The 20476-nt window shown below is 45.4% G+C and overlaps 1 protein-coding gene, 1 non-coding gene and 1 pseudogene across 2 annotated transcripts; 2 read left to right on the top strand and 1 right to left on the bottom strand.

The window, feature by feature from the left end:
- The first annotated feature begins 1013 nt into the window (after window positions 1-1013).
- On the top strand, window positions 1014-6613 carry LOC119394640 (DNA replication licensing factor Mcm6-like). The gene is made up of 3 exons (XM_037661956.2): window positions 1014-1464; window positions 5049-5213; window positions 6109-6613. The coding sequence occupies exons 1-3, from the start codon at window positions 1014-1016 to the stop codon at window positions 6153-6155; spliced, it is 663 nt and encodes a 220-aa protein (XP_037517884.2). The 3' UTR covers window positions 6156-6613.
- A 1094-nt stretch (window positions 6614-7707) lies between these two features.
- On the bottom strand, window positions 7708-19546 carry LOC119394639 (phosphopantothenate--cysteine ligase-like; annotated as a pseudogene).
- Window positions 19547-19765: 219 nt separating this feature from the next.
- On the top strand, window positions 19766-19868 carry LOC119395214 (U6 spliceosomal RNA). Its single transcript, XR_005184215.1, has one exon. It is a non-coding gene; the product is annotated as a U6 spliceosomal RNA (small nuclear RNA).
- The last annotated feature ends 608 nt before the right edge of the window (window positions 19869-20476 follow it).

The raw sequence follows: 20476 nt of genomic DNA, 5'->3' as shown, positions 1-20476 counted from the left end.
AAAGCTGCCTTCAAGCTCCGTTAGGGTCGAACTTTGCCAAGACACAACGTCCGATTGGAAGTGGTCACTAGATTTTCAGTATGCTTCACCTCATCACACCCCGGTGTTGCGGCTGCCTTTCAAGCTCTATTACGGTCGCAAATGTATTAACTCAAGAAAACGCTGGTTCCAACATGGAGATGAAAGATGTGGTAGAGGTTGGGGCTCAATTAATGCTGTTTTAGATCTAAGATTTGAGCAGGAAGTCCGAAAAATCGGAAGCCAAAGCTTTTTAGCATCCAAAATTTCAGACGTTCTTATATGTCGACATCTACGAGGCAGATTTGGAACTATGCACTTGAGGCGAGCACACCCTTGTCTGCAATATCAGTTGGGCTTCCACAGAAGTTGAAAGAGGAGAGAGGCTGAGGAAATGGCATCTTTGCCTATCTCGTGTAAAGTGTTGTCGGCAACATTGGTTGCACGAAATCATGTACATAAAGAATTCGGCCTCTACATTGTCTCATTCTTGCTAAGACAACTATGAAACAACACCACCACCAGTGCTTCATCAACCTAGTGAAAAGAAAAACTTTCATGTTGCTATCTCATAAGAACATACTTAGGGATTCTCTGCAACTTTTTTCTGTAATTTCACTTCGAATTATTCGAAAAATGTTTGAGAAATATTCGAAAATTATTCGCAAATTATTGGATTTGATTTGCACTCAATCTTTATTATTGAATTCGCTTCGCACCCAAATTTTGCTATTCACACAGCTCTAGTAAATACCATGCTATTCGATATTCGATATTTTTGGCCACTATTCGGCACTATTCGATTCGAATTCGATTTGAGATAAAATTTCACTATTCACACACCCCTAGTGCTTTTTTCTGGTGAATCTTTTTTTCGGACTCTCGATTATTCGGACTTTACGGCGGTTCCCACCAAGTCTGAATAACGGCGGCGACTATACTAAATTTTGGTTTCTTGGCTTTGACTGCATGTTTTTTTTTTTATTGTTATTATAATGTTTATCAACAGCTGCCCTCTTCATAGCGAATGCATTCTTCTCATTTTTTGCCTGTCCTTGGCAACACGCCGCCAACAGGTTCTTCCCAAGCACGTGAAGGAGGCGTATCGTCTACTCAACAAGTCCGTCATTCGTGTGGAGCAGCCAGATATCCACCTCTATGAGGAAGAAGAGGAAGAGAATGAGGCAGAAGGAGGAGAAAACGCACAAGACGCCATGGAAGTTGACGAGCCACCTGTCAACGGCGTTGCTGGGGATGCACCAGGTGATGGAGACGATGTGAATGACATTGGTGTCATCCAGCCTAAGCAGAAGAAGGAAGAGAGTGTCAAGAAAGCGCATCTGACAGCTGCTCAGCAGAAGGCTCTGACACTTTCATACGAGGACTACAAGAGAACTGCTAACCTGCTTGTTTTACACCTGCTGCGTGAGGAGAGTCGAATGGAAGGTACGTGCTACTGTTTTTTTTATGTGCACTGCAGTCTCCTCAGCCGGGTTCTCTCTGTAGTGTACCGTAAAATCCCGAACAAGCACACCCCTTCGCGTTGAAAGATAATGGACAAGATTTCGATGGGGGCCCTTGCTCAGTCACGAACCAAATTAAAGACAGCAGCGGAGGTGAGCTTCTAATGCACACGTGTGCTTCTAATGAAATGCTGCACAGTCCACGTCCCATTTTTCGGACTCCCTAGGGACCGCAAAATTGTCCGAAAAATCAGGCACTCCGAAAAAACAAATTCATGCCTTTTTTTATTCCGCTCAAGCGGTCAAATCGCCGCAGCCACGTTAGTAATAGCTTTAATGCCTCCCAGTACAATTACCAGGCATTTTGGTGCGTGCCAGGCTCTCGCAAATACATTCAGTACCGCCACTCTTGCATCTCGTCATGAGCGCCGCTGATAACAGCAAAGCGTGGAATAGATTACGGCTCTCTCGCATGAAGCCTTTGGAAACGATGATGTGGAACACAAAGACTGTGGCGGGAAGAGTGACGACTCGTCCGGCTTTCCCCGATGCGTGTGATGTGCACACGTCGCCGAATCTCCGCCGATACTCAGATTTGCTGCCGTGTCAGGTCGATCGTTCTAGTTGTGTGCAGCACATCGCCAGCTAAGATGACGTCGTCACTGTACTGTGCTGTATTGTACGCACGCATTTATCATGAAAGGGGTCACGATGCGCACTTTGTTCCTGACCACGCAGGGGCGCGTCTGTGCGGCGCACTTAGCGGTCTTGCACAAAGAGACAGCAAGAATGGCGGCGCGGCGTATTTGGGTTCCCGCCTATTAATTTCCTGCAGTACGCATGCAACTGCGCTAGGCCACATGCACTACCGAGCAGTTAACTGAAGATGCTTATCGTAAGGGTTGTCAGCGATTAAGTCGTACTGGCGCGTTTGCCAGCTGCCGCCATCACGCCACCGTGCATTTCCGCTGCCTATCCGTAACATCGCCACACGGCGCCGCGGTAGCGGCCCCTTTGAATTTCTGGTCTGCTTCACCCCATAACGCTCGGCATTGCGGCAAAGCTGACACTCGGAGTCTGCTACTGTTGCAAACAGATCGACTCGCGAAAGCGCTGGTTCGAACCTATGAGATGAGAGATGCGGCAGAGGTGAAGGCTTCAGTTAATGCCTTTCGGACCTGCAATTTGGGCAGAAAGTCCGAAAAATTGGACGCGTAATAGTTTCAGCGTCCGAATTTTGGATGTTCTAATACATTAATGTCTATGGGGCTGGTGACAGTGCCGCAAAAACCGTCAGAATTTTCAAGCATGTCCGGAAAATCGGGGTGTCCGAAAAATCGGCAGTTGACTGTATTGAATACGCATGCATTTTTACTGTTTTTACTGACCGAGGGAATCCTCGTGTGAAATGTCGTGTTATGAAAGGGGTGAAGGCGTTTAAGTGTACCAACGATTTGTGACAACTCGGAATGCAACCCCGAGTCACCACACTGTATAAAGACCTAGGAAATCGTGCACATATCTAAAGACTCATAATTGGGTTCCTAGGAACCACTGCTGCAGGATTTTTCAGCGGAGAAGAGATTGAAAAAAAAGTGACGGGAAGGGGAGGTCCGCTTGCTCGGTCATTGGCGATATTTCAAATCTCCCGAAAAGGGGAAGGGGGCATTTGCTCGGGCAGCGGCGCTTGCTCGGGATTTTACGATACCTTCTGATGTTGCTGATGCCTGGTTCATATTATTAGCATCAGCAGAGGGTTCTCTAGTCGTGCTGGCTATTTCAAAGTGTGAAAAGTAGTACATTGCCTATGGCCAGTATGCTGGCTACAGCACAGCCTGCTTTGGAGTTGCCGTGGCACAGTTAAAGCAGCCAGCCATTTTGTTTGTGAACCTTCGTGTGGGAAGGCAGCCTGTCACACGGCATGATGTGCGGTTGGGGCACATAAGATAATGTTACTTGTGACTTGTCATTTTTGGCATTTTAGTTCTTGCGGTTAGTTTTTATTCATCTATTTATTTATTATATTTTGTTGTCTTGTGGTGTGATGCCAGTGGCATCGCCATGAAGTGAGGGGAGCAGCCTGTTTCCCAGAGGAAAGTACTTCAGTTTGGATCGCTTACCAAGCTTTGAGCTGTTATCCATGTAGATCGCTTGTGAATGCATACAACAGTTCACTTACTACAATATTTTTAAATAATCATTTGCACTGCAGGAATGTTTAGTTAACGTTCCTTGTTCAATGTTTTACTTACTCCCGTTAAATAAATGCCGCAAAACCATGTGGGAGTGTGCCTGGCTTCAGGGTTGCCAGGTCAAAAAGGCAAAACATAGCCAGAAAGTTGATAAAACTACCCAAAAGTAGCCAACTTGACCCAAGGACAGTAAAAGTAATCAAAAGTAGCCATGCATGTGTGAAAACCACTTCCACATTTTGATTTAATTAACTAAACGCAAAAGCTTCGGCGGCGAAAATGTAATATGTGCAGCACGAACACTTAAATCATAATTCCTAAGATTCCAGCATAAATTGTTGACTTTAGCAGTCATTTCATGCATGATGACCGTAGTGTTTGTGCTGTTGAAAGAATGACCCTTGACCGTCTTGCATAATTTTCTTGAAATGACTAGAGGCTGCGATGCGCTCAAAACACATTTGCTGGCATTGGAGCGTAAATTGTTGCCACTTTGCAGTAATTTCTCCCATAATCACAGTCGTACCTAAGCCTAAGAATGAAAGAAAGGAGACAAGTAGTTGGTCATATATCTTAGAATTTATTGTTGGGCGAGTTAGTACGACATTCCAAGGAGAGCACTAAAAAAAACCAGGATACAAGAGGCAAGGGCGGCAACACAGGCGCTTACTAACAACTGGTGTTAGTTAGCACTTGTGTTGCCACCTTTGCCTGTTTTTCAGTGCTCATTTGAAATGTGGCATATCTGATTCTAATGTCAATGAGTGCAGAGCGCCCTTGATGTGGAGTGCTTTCGATTCCCTGGTTTTGGGATGTTAAACCCCAAGAATTATTATAGCTTTCGATTCCTGTTCACTTCCAACTGTGGTTTAATGCCGCGTTCAGCAATGGGTGCTCTGCAAAATGAGGCCCCATGCAACAGTTCTCACCGTGTCCCAGCCAGAAATCCAAAAGAACTTTTTGTGTGTGCGCGCGTGCTTGCTTGACTGGCAGGTGATAAATGTATTTAGTTTTTTATATTTATGTTCTGATCACCACCATTGACCCTTACGCCTGCTTAGTCCACTGTGCCATTCTTTTCATTAAAGTTCATTATCTGCTTAATCAAAGTGCAAAATTGAATTTTCGAAGCTGGAGGCATGCTTGGACTGCTGTGTTTTGGCACCATGTACAAGAACACCAGTGGCTACAACGTCGCCAGATATTGATAATTTTGCTGAAATCGAGGGGACAAGAAAGTAGCCAAAAAGGAGCCAAGTAGCCAAGATTATTTTTCTGCAGTTGCTGGCCTAAAAAAGTAGCCAAACCTGGCATCCCTGCATGGCTTGAACCCAGTACCATTGCTTTTCCATCCTTCTTTCCTTTGTTGCAACAGCTGCGGAGCAGGAAGGGGCAGCAGCTGACGATGAAGGTGGTGTACGGCGCATGGATCTCATCAACTGGTACCTGAAGGAAATTGAGAGTGAAATAGAGACGCAGGAAGAGCTCATCCAGCGCAAGACCATTGTGGAAAAAAGTAATCGACCGACTTGTCCACCGGGTTGAGTTGGCCACTGGCTTGCAGAAGTCTCGACCGTCATAATTTTTTAGAGTGCCACTTTCACATGAAAAATTCGAAGATGTGTGTGTGAGGAGCATGGGTCGCCAAACCCACTCATCAGACGAGTCACTCAGACTCGGATTGAACCGTGTGTCTGAGTGAGCAAGTTTGGTGACTACGACTCCGAGTGAGTCCAGTTAAAGAAAATTTTGGTGAGTCTGAGTCAGAGTGAACCCCAAGTGCAAAATATAAAAATATATTCCTTGAGTGAGTCTGAGTGAGCTCCACACTTTTTGCCGACCTATGGTCCTATCTACTCAACTTCAGCAATACTGTCAGCCTCTTACATTTATAGTGCTCGCATCTACCCACATGTACTTTAACGGACTAGCATTTAGTATATGCTAGCTCAATATTTATTGATCAAAGACATGAGTTACAAGAAGGGGGGGGGGAGTGTACCTTGACTCCCCCCTGCAAACTCTTTCACGGGAAGTTTGCAAGCACTGATAACTCGTACGTAAAGGTATGAGATCAAAGGGCACCAATTAGAGCACCGATTATGTGAGATATTGTGAGAAATGATGCATATTTGAATAATCTTGTGCATTTAAATCTTGAATATGAGACCAATGGGAGACTGTTAATTTCTGTGAGTGCCCGGTGAAATAGCCAGACGTTAGGCTGATGTTTGCTACTCGTTCTCCATGGAATTAAGAATGTTGTTTGTCAACCTCCGTGGTTATTGTGAAAACTTCAAAAATAAATGTCAGCACTCGATGAGACATTTTGTTTGCTGCACATTGGTTCTCAGTAAAGGTGTTCTGTGGTGAATGTTGTGGGGTAGCTGGTCCTGAAAACAAGCGTTAATTTTTACGCTGCGCTTTCTTGGCAGGATCACATTCTTATCGCACTCTCCAAGAGTGGCCTGAAAGGCGCTGAAGCGGACGGTGAAGAAGACGAAAACCCAATCTTGGTCGTTCACCCCAACTTTGTCCCTGAACTGTCGTGAGGAGCTCTGCTCAGGCTTGCCCACATTATTGTCATTAGCCTGTGGCACTGCCATACCGTTCACACGCAGCCAGTTGTTCACGTGTACAAAGTGTATATATGTACTTTACCACATATTGCCCATGGACTTCCAAGAAAACTGGTGCTCAGCATCCTTATATTTTTACGTGCATTTGCACTTTTTAGGGCATTAATCGTGGCTAGTATCTGTGTTTAGCAACCCAGTGTTTGTCAAAACCGGCGTTCTTGTCAGTGAGCTTTTAAAAAATTACATTTTGAATTCATATACAATACTCTGCTTTTTGCACTATCGTTTCATAACTTTAAACATAACCTGCGAAACACTTTTGTGAGGTAGTGTTTTAAATAAAAAATTTGTTCTTTTTTCATTCATGGTGTTATACATATCTTGTGATAGAAGGTGCCAGACGAAAACCGGCATGAAGTTGTGTGACCGAAAATGTGTGTTGGTAAAATCCGATTCAATTCTGGCAACATCTACAGGCACCAGTTTACGAAAACATGAATCTCTGTTGAATCTGTTTTGAAATCGGGTAAGTTATTTTGCCGCAGGTGTGATATGCATCGTACCGTATTTACTCGATTCTACCGCGCCCTCGATTGTAACGCGCACCCGTTTTCCGCGACCAAAAAAAAAAAATTAATACATCGATTGTAACGCGCACCCATTTTTAGTGAGAGAAAAGAACAAAAAAAGACCGTAGGAGTCAAACTTCGCACATTCAGAAGAACAAACATTTGGGTTTTAAAGAACTAAAGTTTCAAAAAAGTAAAACACAAAGTCAAAAAGCGGGCCTTGCCGCTAAAACTGTCACCACTACGGCGGCGATACGAGTCGCGTAACGGATCAGTCCTCGTCGCTGTCGGACAACTCCTTATCGCTGTCAACGCTCTTCGATTTCGGGAAACCGGCCCTGCTTTGGTCCACTGAAACCTTTTCGTGAAGCTTTGCTGTAAAAAATCTGCTTCTGTTTGCGCCAGTCTCGCACGCACGTTTCGGGAACTCCGAACTATATCCGAACGACCGCGATGCGGCCCGATTTTTGTCCGTCTCTCTGCACATGTAATAACTATTCTTTTAAACGCGGCATCGTGGTACACTCGTCGAGTATTTGGAGTCGGCACTTCCATGCCGTCGATGCGAACGCAGAACGGGATGACAATCTCCTCAGCACACGTACGAACTGAAAAAATGGCAGAAATCGTAGGAGGCGGCCATTTTGAAATGCCGATGGCAATACGATAACCGAGTTTTTTTTTTTTCGGTACTCGATTCTAACGCGCATGCGATTTTTGGACTCGTTTTTCCGGAAAAAAGGTGCGCGTTAGATTCGAGTAAATACGGTACTCTTCCAGCATGGGTGCAGTTCTCTTTTTTGCACGGGGCTGCTCAGAGTAAACAGTAACTTGAGTAAAGGTGCTAATTATAGCTTTTAATCTGTAAAGCAAATGACGAGCAAAAGCAAGTTAGGTTCTTTTTATTTAATGTTTACTGAACAGGATGTGTGTGGTGCACACACACACAAAAAACAGATTGAGACAACAGCAATCCGTGGCTTCCGTACTTTCGTACTTTTCTGTACTTTCGCTACAGACTATACAAAATATGGCCAAGAGAATTCATGAGACATCTTTGTAGATTACGCCGATTAACAAAATAAGAAAAGTCCTATTCCAGAACTGTTTGCAATTCTATACAGTATCATGGCACATTAGATACAACATACAGATACGTTATATTTTTTCTACGTTACAAATGAGCCCTGTCCAGCATCAAAAGGAGAGAAAACGGCTGGTGCTAAGCACTATCAGTACGAGGTGGATGGATTCAATGTTAAAAAAACTACGTACACGTGTATTAAGTCGATTGGCAAAGTATGTTAATAACTTTTCAACGTGAACTATGAAGTAGTACAACCTACGGAACATGTAAGGCATGACAGACACGCTTCGCGGGAAAATGCAATGGGACAGGATTCGTATTGCCAAGAAGATTCTAAGTGGCAAAATATGTTGCCTCCCTCTGCTGTGAAACAATTTAACGCATTATAACATAGTAGTATGTCACAAACCACAGTATCCCACATTTCTCTGTGCAGTCTATGTGCTTTAGCCCGTACATAGTGTATACAAAGCTACAGCAGGCACTTTTTCTTGATTAGGCAGGTTACAACAAAACTTTAGCATGCAATGAAAACAAAATGGGCATACCAACCAGGGTATGGCTTTTAAATGACATTCGTGCGCATGAACATAACTGTGGAACACAACCTGTTTTTCACACCAGCACAATGAAATGCAGAAGTGACGAAAAGTTTCTCGCTGAGCTGTTCGTGACAGTGACCGCTAGGGCAGTGTGCTACTGTCACTAACGCTTTCTCCAGTGATGCTGACGGTGGAGCTGAAACGTCTCGCTGGGCTGTTGCGTATGTGCTCAGTGTGACGCTTGAGGAGCTTCTCGACAATAATCTGCTCGATTTCCACGCCAGCCGCCACTTGCTCGGGTGTAAGGTTAATAACCTCGTGATCGTCGCTGGTCACAAAGACGACTCTGTGCTTGCGGCTGTGCAGCTCGTTGCCGATCACGAGCTGCGATAAAGGAACGTTGCAGTAAGTAGTAGATGGAGCCAGATAAAAATATGAGTGAAAAGGATTGTGTAGGGCTAGCATGTCTTAAAGGGGCACTGTGGCACCTTTTCTGGATAATCATAGAATAACCTTGCTATAGTCAGATACAACTTAAGAGGCCCCAACCAAACGACCGAAGCATGGCACCTATCGCCTTCGCGCCTAAGGAATGTACTCCCGCTCGTACACTCTGCAATGTTCTCCAAAGGTGGGGTCACTGGCTGTCTGGCTCACACAGTGTCAGCCTGGAGTGCATGCCATCTGCCTTTTGAATAGGAAATGCCGCAGACTTGCAAAGTTGTATCCCAACTATAACAGACCGTTGCCTCTCGAATCTCCTGCCGCTAAGGTTATTTCGGTTATAAGTGGAGTCCGAGGTAGTTGGTGCGAGTCCAGGTACACACCCAGGGGCATGACTGGTTGAATTACGGATTTGTCAGCAGTTACTGGTTCTAAATGAAAACCCCGAACATGTATGCAAATTTTAAAAATTTATATATGTTTTAAACGTTTATATTTCGATATTAGCCTTACGGTACACTTTCTTAAGAGAATGGAAGAGGATCATTGGCATAGCCAGAGGGAGTTTCAATTTTGAACACACACACACACACACACACACACACACATGTACAAATCAGAGAAAAGAGAAAACTCCAACCAAGAATTTATTTAAAGGGGTCATGAAGCACCCCTTGGGCTGATTGAAAAAACACAACCTGCGGAAAGCTGACACGGCTATGAACTGCTCTGCAAAATATCACAGTCGTGCGCGCCGCGTGAAGGCCACAAGCGGAGCGTGAAGTTGCCGTCTCCTCAGGTGCCCTCTTTTCAAACAGGCCGGTTCTCACTCTCGTCGGTGGGCGGGGCGTCTGCACGTTGACGTTGCGGAGACATAGCATGCTTATTGGCCGATAGCCGGATGAGATGCGCTTCTTGCCACGGGGTGCCGCCACTTGCTTGCGCCGCACTTCTCAGTCTGCTAACTTTACACGGTAGCCGCACTCGCGCATGCGAATCACAGCGGGAGAGCGATTGCGTTTCATGACGTGCGCTGACGTAACTTCTTACCCCCGTGCCATCCCTCCCTGTCTAGCTTCCAGTGCGCTCGTCAGCACGAGAAAATAGAGAAAGCGCTGAGAGCAAGCCCAAACCCCCGTAACTCCGCTGATTCTTGACGGATTCGAGAAATTTTGCGGCAATCAATTTGGGAGGCAGTAAACTCCGATACTAAGGTCATTAGATCATTACTTGGAAAAGTGGTTCATGACCCCTTTAAGGATACACGACGTTTCGAAGCCTGACCAGCTTCTTCTTCAGGGGTGAGAAGGTTTCTATTGCCCAACCAGGCAGACTTCTGCCGAATGTTTACCTTTAACACATACAAATGTATGCACAAAAATACATAAAGTATCGTTGAGCCCCCCTACCCACACCCCCCAAAAAAAGAATTTCTGGCTAGCCCCCAAACTTGGGTTTATAATGCATAGCAAGTTGACAGTTATTTGAAATTTGCCTCCTTTTGTCTCCAACAGAACTAATGTGTTCCTTGTTTCTGTTATGATACAACTCTGATAACTGCAGAGTCCGAGTTATCCCTAGTTTTTCAAGTAACACTTGCCTTGTGCTTGTAGGTAGCCAACGCTCTTCTTGCTTTGTCCAAGAGGATGTTTCATCCGTCTCCAGCTGGGAGGGAACAAGAAAGATAATTTCTAATGTTCTTCGAGAGGCCCTTCTTGACTGTCAATTGTGAATAAGCCAAATATCAGAAAATAACAGCAACTGGAAGCCTACTTTCGATTTGCAACAAAATTGTAACTAAGCTGTCCTGTGCAGTTAAAGAGATCAGCAGTTCTGCTTAGGATCATAATCAAACTTCTGAAGTTCAATTCAGTCTTGAAAATTTAGTTTTGAGAAAAAATTTTCAGCAGTTCAAACCTTCAGGCAGCAATACAGTCACAAATTTGATGCACAATGATTAATTTAACAAATGAAAATGGAATGTAAAAGCAGTATTAACCAAAAAAAATTCTTTAAAAGAAAGGTAGGGTTGAAGCGACTCTTGCAGCTCTGAAATTATTCACTCCACAACTACCTCCAGTGTCTTTAACTTGATGTAAAACTGACCCGCGCTGCATGAGCTTATTGCATCAAACCAGTCGCTAAACTTTCATGTCGTAGGCTCGATCTAAACAGAAATGGTGCGCTGGGTGTGAGGAAGAGGCATGTTCTCAGCATTAACTGTTGACTTTAACAATGCTAAGATTGAAGCTATGACATGTAAATATGCCAATAACACCAGAAGAGGCCTGTGTAGTGTACAGCCCTGCAGGTTATGCTCACTTTGTTTATAGTTTAAAATAATCTTCGTTTTATATGATCGTGTATGTACATTTGCTCACACGATAAGTACAGGAATGAGTACAAAAATCACCTTGAAAGAGACGACATAGGCTGCAGGATTCCAACAGCAAATGAGTGGCTTCAGCATCTTGGAACCAGATGTAGCCGCAACTGCAGTGGGCCTGCATCGGAATGGATCTTGTGCTCGGGCTGCATTGAGATGGTCAAAGTGATAAGATTTTTATTTACTTCCCAGGCAGGTTCATCTAATGAAATTTTGAAAGGTGGACACTTGAGGAACAGCAGGCGGTGGATGGTACGTCCCATGCCCCATAGAGGTAATAAAATAAGACACATCAGAAATTTCAAACGATGAAACTCTTCGCATTTGATTTTTCCAACATTAAACATTTCACACACTCATTGCAGGTCCAAAATGGCATTATTTGAAGCTGCTGCTGCTGCTGCCATGTTAATTACTATCTTTCATCGTTGAGCCAGTGCTCTCGTGTGCCCATCTTTCCCATAAAATGTGCACATTGATCTGGTGAAACAAACCAAATCTGAAACACCTCCAACAGAATGCTTTGCTGGGCAAGTTGATTCATTGTCTTGAAGTACAGTCGAACCTCGATATATCGAACGGCACGGCGATCGCGAAATACCGTAGTTCGATATATCCAGAATTCGATATAAAAAATCACGTAAAAAATGCGTCAAGAACTTGTGGAAAACAACCAGCGAACCAATCGTGGTGCAGTAAATACTCACATGAAGATTCAAACAAAGTATTTATTGTGTTGGCTTAAAATACTGAAAAAGAGTAGCCTGCTTTTTGTTGGCAATGGCGTGTTTGACGACTGCGTCCTCAACATAGTCCAGGCGATCCACAAGTGAAAGGCCGGTGCCTTCAATCGCGCTGCAGTGGCGGCGCGCAAGGGCCAAAGCGGCTACGACCTCAGCTGATGTCGGGAGCGGGGCACCATCAGCGCTTGCGGGATCCACCTCGGCAGCGTCTTCATTCGGCTGCTCAGCGGTAGCTTCGGCGACGATCTCTACATCCGTTAGCTCCGCCGTTGTACCAGTGCTGTCGTCACCTCCAACGAAGTCTTCGATGCACATGCTTTGCGGCTCCGCACCAACAAAGCTCTCCAGCTTGCTCCACGTTTCGGCGAGCTCGCTTTCTTCATCTGCGCATGCCAACTCAGCTTCCTCGGATTCTTCCACTGATGCTTCGTCAGTGCGTCCACCGAAGCCCGCATGCCGAAAGCAGTTGGCTATCGTCGACTGCTTGACGTTTTCCCACGACGCCTTGAGCATTTGGATGGCGCCCAAAAGATCGATCTTCAGATCTTGGCCCATCCGGAGTCTTACAAGCAAAATGTCGATCAGCCGACGCTTGTAGATAGACTTAAATGTGCGGATAATGCCCTGGTCCAACGGTTGGAGCTTCGAAGTGGTGTTGGGCGGCAGAAATACCACTTCGATGTTGCTCAGCTGGGCATCGGTGTGGTGTGCCGTGCAGTTATCGACGATAAGGCATACCTTCCGTCCCTGACGCACCAGGCCCGAATCCCACGCCTTCAGCCTGGATTGCTTCCAGTTTTGCTGCAAAAGTCAGGGTCGTCCGTTTCTTCGCGTCTGCAGCCACCGCTACACACACCACAACGCGCGGCAGGCCTAACACACGAGCACAACAACGACCGATGCGACGGATGCCTGGCCGATACTATCTCAAGGAGGAGCTGGTGCAACAAGTGCAGTGCGTCATTGCTGCAAGGCTGCGGCGTGCGTATGCCGCTACGTTCAAGTGGCGCACTCGGCGCCATCGATGTGTGCAGCAGTCGTAAACGCCCACCGCGCTACCGCTATTTTCGAGAGTTGCGGGAAAGCTCGCCGCCTGTCACGGAGCGCGGCGGGAAAGCTCGCCGCCTGTCAACGGAGCGCGGGCGGTTTGGGTGGCCGAGTTCGATATATCCATTATACGTCAAACTTCGTTCGAAATAAAAAAATTAAAAATGCATGCGATTTCCCACGTGATATAGGAACCGTTCGATATAGGCAATAATTCGATATGTCCGTGTTCGATATATCGAGGTTTGACTGTAAAGCAAAACACAAAAAGACAGGAAAAGAGAGACAAGACGAGCATTCGCTACCAACTGGTTTATAACGAAAAAAAATCGAGGAAAATATACACTCGGTCATAATTGCGCTTGTGCACACATAAAAAGGCAGATCAATCCAAAGATCTGCTATGATTACGGCAAAGCAGCTCAAGCTCACTCTCCCGCAAACACACTGATGGCTGACAGAATCTGTGCCCTTCTTTTTCATATGAAACGCCTCCAAAGCTCACAAGCAAGTTTCTGTGCTGCATAATAAACCAGTTGGGCAGTGAGCACTCATCCTGTTTATTGTCTCTCTTGTCCTATCTTTTTTGCACTCTGTTTTCCTAACCTAAACATTTCTAACCATGTTTTCTGGTGGCACATAGAAGTCCGAAACAGCAGCGGCCAGGTACAGCAGAGCACGGCTTCCCAAGGGGCGCAGGGCAACAGCACACGCTTTCAGCAGGAACAGGTAGTCGAGTCAGGGAGGTGAAGGAGACCTGCAGGAGGCGCGGCCTGCCAGTGCCCTCTGCCATGGCCCGCTGGTAACCTTCGAGGATGGGCCGCACCTTGGGAACTGCATTCTGCACACACTGCACATAACAAAGATGGCATTCATACCCGCACCCTGCAAGTACAGGCTGTAAGCAGGCAGTACTGCCACCCCAGATCAAGATTGGTAACATTAATCAAATTGGTGTACAGACACTCCTCACAGATGTTGCTCCATCAGCGGCTATGACACCAAAGGAAGAAAGCAGTAGCAAACTACTCCCTTACTGCTTTCCAAGGAAACTCCATGAATCACGGTGGTATATGATGGGGTCATGATCGACTCAACAGTACTTAAAGGACACTAAAGGCAAATAACAATTTATGTCAGAGTGAAAGGTCAATGTGTTGAGAAACTTCTAAAATGTCAATGGTATCAACAGCAGCGCTCTAGTAATCGAGAAAGAATTAAGGTAAATGTAGGACACGACGGGCGCCACGAGTGGGACATCATGGAAATGATCCCGATGACGTCAAAGAGTCCCCGAGAACAATTATACCCACTACTAAGCAAACTAGTTGCAATAAAAAAAAACCTTCTGTGCATCACAAGACGTAATAAAATGCTGCTTGTTCGTTTCTCTTTGATTCATGGAAAAAAGAACCTCTTGGCGCTACCATGGGGCACGGCGCAAGTGGTTCAAAAGTTCCATTTTCGCCGAGCTGTGCATCTCAGTGGTAGTTTCGGTATCGCGTACTGCTGCGTGTGCTTGGCTCTGGCTATATTCGCCCTGTCAATACTCTACTTCTGCTGCTGCTGGCCAAGCTAAGCTCTGTTACAGTGAACTATACAGTTTCGGAGTGGCCCGTGGCTGCGTCTTGGCAAGGTCAATGGCCGCTGTTGCGCAAGAAACCGTAGCTTTGGCGGCCAGGCAGTAAAGGCAGGCAACGTTGGGTATGGCAACTGCTACGTCAGAAGGTCCGTTCAGGCGGGTGATTTGAAATGCGCTAACGCCATGGGGACCACTAAAACATGGTTTTCTTTCAAAATAAGCATTTCCTTGGCACGAAACAAGCACTATGAGGTTTCTGCAACGCTATTGCAACAATCAACGTCGACTTAATATTTGCCTTTAGTGTCTGTTTGACCTGCAAATCATTGTACTCCACATCCAAATGAAATCCACAATCTTTAGCAGGTGGCGAAGATCAATCGCACCTGAATTTTGCTACTGTGCAAATGCGTACATGACAAGGGCGTAGCCAGGGGGGGGGGGGGGGTTCAACCCCCCCCCCCCCGAAAATTTTCAGTTTTGCTTGCATATATAGGCACGCACACATACAAACGCACGCACGAACATAAAGTATGGTTGACCCCCCCCCCCCCCCCCCGAAAAAAAATTTCTGGCTACGCCCCTGGCACATGAATGTCTATCCTTTCTTTCTTCACCTCTAGATAGTTCCATGCCTTCTGTATAGTTGTTACCCTTGATGACCCACCATGGTGGTCTAGTGGTTGCGGTGCTCGACTGCTGATGCAAAGGTCGCAGGATGGAATTCCAGCTGCGGCGGCCACATTTTCTATGAAGGCGAAATTGCTTGAGGCCCATGTACTTAGATTTAGGTGCACATTAAAGAACCCCAGGTGGTCGATCAAAGTAGTCCTTCTTTTGTGTCTTTTTTTTTCAGCCTTAAAGCCCGACCTTTTATCTGCTTATTTGTCGATCACAGCTGCACATACCATGCTTAAGTACCCACCCACCCTTTTGCTCTAATACCCAAACTGTGCTTGCATACTTTCAGAATGACGTCGCAAGGTGTCAGGGTGTCTATTTCGGGCAGCATATTTACTTACGAGTCTGGAATTCTGTTCATTTGGGCAAACAGTCGAGTGAATCACTGTCGCAACTTGCACATAATGCTCGCATGTCAGGTTAATCAGGTCTCATTCGCGAAAATTCATTTCCATTGTGCAGGAAATGTTTTGACTTATTTGTTGAAAAGCAGCAACTATAGAGATAGACAAACAATGCATCATTCAAAGCTCAACGTTTGTCATAACGTATATTTTCGAGTTAAAATAAAACTTAAAAGACTAGAGCAATATGTCAAGAAATGGCAGCCTCCTGGAACATACATACTAAAGGAACTCGAGCAAACTTTGACAAAGCATGCACATTAATTTTGTCTACTCTTCAGTGATTAACCTCGTTTCCATAATTTCTCTTGTTCCTCCTCCTCTGTTCCGAATCTAGTGCAACGCGCGTTTTGAATGACAAAGTGCAGTTCTTCAATATCTAAGAATTGTATAGCAGGTAGGAGCCTAGAAGGAAACCCTCACTTTAAAAATGAGTCGGACAAAAAGCAGACACATATAAAAACAAAAACAAGGAAAAGGAAGAAGTCTGGCCATGAAGGCAAAGAAAGTGGACAATGAGGAAAAGAAGCACCCAAGCGTGGCAATGTTTACACAAGTAAAAATGAAACAGCGGACGAGGTCTGAAAGTGAAGGACAAAGCGGGAACATTTCCATGTAGTAGAGCTTTGTTAAAAAGAAAACCCACAGCTTTGTGAAACTACTGATATGCATTATAACATATTGCATGAAAAAGTAAGAGTTGAAATCTGCTTAGTGTAGCAAGCAGATTGTAAGTTTGGCCTTAATTTTTTTTTTCAATATTTTTTGAAAATTAAGTCTGCTTTTTTTAACACTGCAAGAGTCATGTTTACAACCATATTTTTCTGAAAATAACGATTCAATTTCGTGAAGTTGTATCTGTCAAAAAATCCAAGAGGCGCAAAACTGATATATTATGCACAGCTCTGAAATCTAGCACCAACATGAGAGAAAAAACTTTGAAAATTGCCTGTAAGCATTGTAACAATTTCCTGTAAGCTGTAAACTCGCATATATGTATATCACGACTGTCAGCTTTGTGTGCCCTAACACCGGCAGTTTGCAGTTCTCTGTATTAAACCTAGAGTTATGTATTTGTAAACTGCGCATATCGGTAATTTGTTTTACCTTGTCAATATTCAACAATTCTTGTTAAAAAAATGTTCGAAGTCACAAATGAAATCTTCACTTCCTGTCATTAGCAGGCACCTTGAATGAAGCTAGAAATATAGGAGGGCTGTGTTCAAATCTGAACAGTCACTATTTGTATACATGTAAGGACATATTGCGAATAATTTTTTACTTATAACAACTCATGTTGGCAGTTGTAAACAATAAGCCAAAGCTTTGTGCTCACCTTGAATGCAGCTGTCATCGCCAGATGCGAAATGGAGGTAGCTGAGCAGTTCGCCAGGCTTGAAGCGTCTGACAAATGGCTGCAGACTTGTTGATCGGAACAGAAACAGCACAGCGTAGCCTTGATCCAGAAAGTACCTTGAGGTTTGATCTTGGTCAAGGCAGATCTCTTCTTGCCAAGAAAGAAAGGATGCACCTCACTCAACTATCCAGCTATTGCAAGTTTACGATAAATTTAGAAGAATAAACTAATACTGTAGCGTGCAGAACTAAGAGTAGCAAGTAAAACAGTTCCTGCACTCCATGGCATCCCATAAGGCCATTCAGCTCATGTACTTGATCCATTAACCCTACAACCAGGCACTGTTTACCTTATTTTCTACAAAAGCAGAATGACGCCATCCTGAAAACAAGTGTCTCACCACTATTTTTTCCAGGAAAAGGTAGCATATGTTCTGCTTCAACAAAAACATGCATGACTGAAGTCATGCTTTTTCAGTGCAATAAGAGAGTCATGCATCCGTGGTGTGGTGTGCTTGGCATTGTGTCTGCAAATGCACTCCCCAGTTAGGAGATTACATTTTACTTTTATTCTCTCGTTAAAAAAAAAAAAAATGTGCGTGTATACACAGCAAAAAAGGATACTCAGCTGATGCAGAGCCTCTGGTTCCCGCGCTAAAATTGTCAACAAACCGTACAGTGTTGTGTTCGAGGGGCACGGCTGTTCCTCCAGACTGCCAGAAAATGCAAAAGGTCGGCAGGGCACAATGACAAAACAGGTAATGAAAAAGCACTGTATGCATAGGCAACAAATGAATGAGTTGTGCATCCACTCTGCCAGCTGAGACACAGGTGCCAAAAGCTTAGTGAGTTGCAAGAGTACAGGAAAGCCACATTTCAGTATGCAACTGTAGTTCTACTGAACTGCTGCATAAAGCTGTAAGTGTGTTTGCAGTAGAGGGATGAATTTTGGGCTATGTGAGGCCTTGCACCGCTCAGTGCCTTGTGTTTCTATTCTTGCTCCAGTCTGGTCGCGACATCGTTTAGGCTTGTATTACTGAAGATGCTATATTTAAGAGGTCGATTACTACTGCCACTTTTCCATGCACTCTATCATTCGTGTAACTGTAGCTAACTAAGTAAGACAATATATGTCTAGATCCAAAACAGCCTCAAAGAGTGCTCGTTGCTCACTGCCACTGAAAAATGTACAGTGAAACTTTATTAGTAGATCAAACAGCCATGTATGTATATATAAATGCTGTCCAGTCGCAAAGAATTCAGTGTTGAGCGGGGATGTTGAATTATGTAGAAGCAACAATCGAGACGGTAAGCTTGTTAAGGGAATTATTAAGTGCTAGAGCAACCAATGCATGGTACTCAAGTGCGAAATGCCTCAAGATGTTTGCAGCGCTGCGGTGTAATACTCGTGCCTCGCAGCCAAAGTTACGCTCTAGCGCGGACACAAGACACTCTAAGGCCGCAGAAACAAACACTTAATAATGTGCAGTTAGTACAATGTCGACGAAAACGTAATCGAAGTCATTTGACCGCTGGTTTGTGCTACGCGTACTAATACACCAGAATCAAACGTGCGCCAGGAGTTGAAAAAATATATATATATATGGCTGCACATACATTACATGCGTCGAAGGGAAATCGGCGGTGGGTCGATGCACCGCTTGCAGACCCATAAATAACCGCAAGCGCGCAGGTACTGTATGTAGTACACCTACCGTGATCAGCACAACGCGCTCGTCGGTGTCCGCAAACGCGGAACAGAACTCATCGATGCGTCTTTTCTGTTCGTCGTAATCTGCCGGTGGCTTGGTCGCGCAAAAAAAGGCGTCCCACTGCTCGGTCTCGTTCGATGCCATATTTGCTCGCAAGCCCCAAGCGCAGCCGTAGAAGAGCGTGCGCCCAACGACGCGCAGCTGCGGTGAAATGAAGTGCTTTTTCCCTGTCGCACGCGCCTCGTCGTCGCACGTCGCCGTTCGCGCTCCGACGTCTGAATTGCGGCCGACTTCCTCTTCATGTCGTCATATTACGATTTTTCTGTCCGGCGCTTCGGCCAGCTGATTCGCCGCTTGACGCGGTGGGTCAATCGAGGACTGCAGCCGCAAACCACTGTATGGTCTTCTGCACGACGCACACACAGAGAGGTCACTTTTAGATGATATCGCAGGCGAGCTCCAAGAGGGTCACACTTATCGATACGCGCTGTTTACACAGTTTGTGAACAAGGAAGGCGATCTCGCTAGCGGAGGCAAGCCAGTAGAAACAAGGCCGCCGCGACATACGCTATCTTGGGGCTACTGTAAGTGTTGTTTCAAGGACCAGTCATCGTAGGGGCTACCCCTGGCTCTCTCACGAGGACTTCACTGAAATCGCTAGTGCAAAAGGCGACTGGTAATCGAAGCTCACACATACGAGCAAACGAAACCAAGCACAGACTGTGCAGTCACATGCGACTACGGATTGGCTTGTCTGGACTTCTAAACGCACCCAAGTGGCCAACATTTTTAGAACTTCCGCTTGTTTCAAACTCAGTGACGTCGACCACGTGTGTTTAAACTGGTTTAAACGAGCTTCACGAGCTCACGCTCTGCTTTCAGCGTGCCCGAAATATAATGAAGGCAACTAATATGACAGCGTACGCAAACTTTCTTCACATTGTCTAACTCGATGTAGCAGATTTGGAGAAATCATACGATATTTTATTGGAACGACAGAGAGAGACAAGCATGGCTCCGGCGCAAGGGTGACGTGTAAAATCGTGAAGCGCTCCACATCTTTTTGTCGTCAAGAAACTTACACGTGCTGGTATGTGAATGGTTGTAGCAGGCCTCTTCAAGCGAGGTTGCAACAAAGGTTCATTACATTTTCATGCTCGCGCTGCACGTTTGTCGAACGCTGTCACACAAACTGAACGAGTACTGGGCCTGGGCAAGTTCTGCTCGGTTCTGTCATCGTTCACTGCCGACTGATCCCGCTGATAAAGCGGGCGAGTACGGAAAGTAGTGTCATGGAAAGAGGTTCGTTTTTTAATACCTGGCCTTGCTTCGGATTGTGATCGTCAGAATCCAAACGGCTCTTATGGCTCTACACCATCTGTCAGAAGGTGCTTGTGTGGCGATACAGTGGCGATTGACTGATTGCTTGGCGGAGAAGATTGGCTTGGATGAAGTTGTGTGCAGCCTGGCAGAAGACAGCAACCGCGAGTTTGCGGCTGCTACCCTAACCCATTCGTAATGTCGAGAAGCGCGGCTGGAGTAAATTCGGTGCATAGTTGATATGCACTCGTTTTTGCCCCCAGAACTAACTGCAATATTATTTTCCGCACATTTTACTTGGCATGGGAAAAGTACGTTCAAGGTTTGAGACCGAATTCAGTCGGTGGCTCA

Source organism: Rhipicephalus sanguineus, chromosome 5, assembly GCF_013339695.2.
Source record: "Rhipicephalus sanguineus isolate Rsan-2018 chromosome 5, BIME_Rsan_1.4, whole genome shotgun sequence".
Lineage (NCBI taxonomy): Eukaryota > Metazoa > Arthropoda > Arachnida > Ixodida > Ixodidae > Rhipicephalus > Rhipicephalus sanguineus.
The sequence above is the reverse complement of the archived record's forward strand: the minus strand, read 5'-3'. Positions and strand labels throughout refer to the sequence as shown.

Coding starts and splice junctions, on each gene's coding strand:
- LOC119394640 (XM_037661956.2), top strand. CDS start 1,014: ATGTTTATCAACAGCTGCCCTCTTCATAGCGAATGCATTCTTCTCATT. Junction 1,465..5,048: donor TGAGGAGAGTCGAATGGAAG/GTACGTGCTACT, acceptor TTGTTGCAACAG/CTGCGGAGCAGGAAGGGGCA. Junction 5,214..6,108: donor TCGACCGACTTGTCCACCGG/GTTGAGTTGGCC, acceptor CTTTCTTGGCAG/GATCACATTCTTATCGCACT.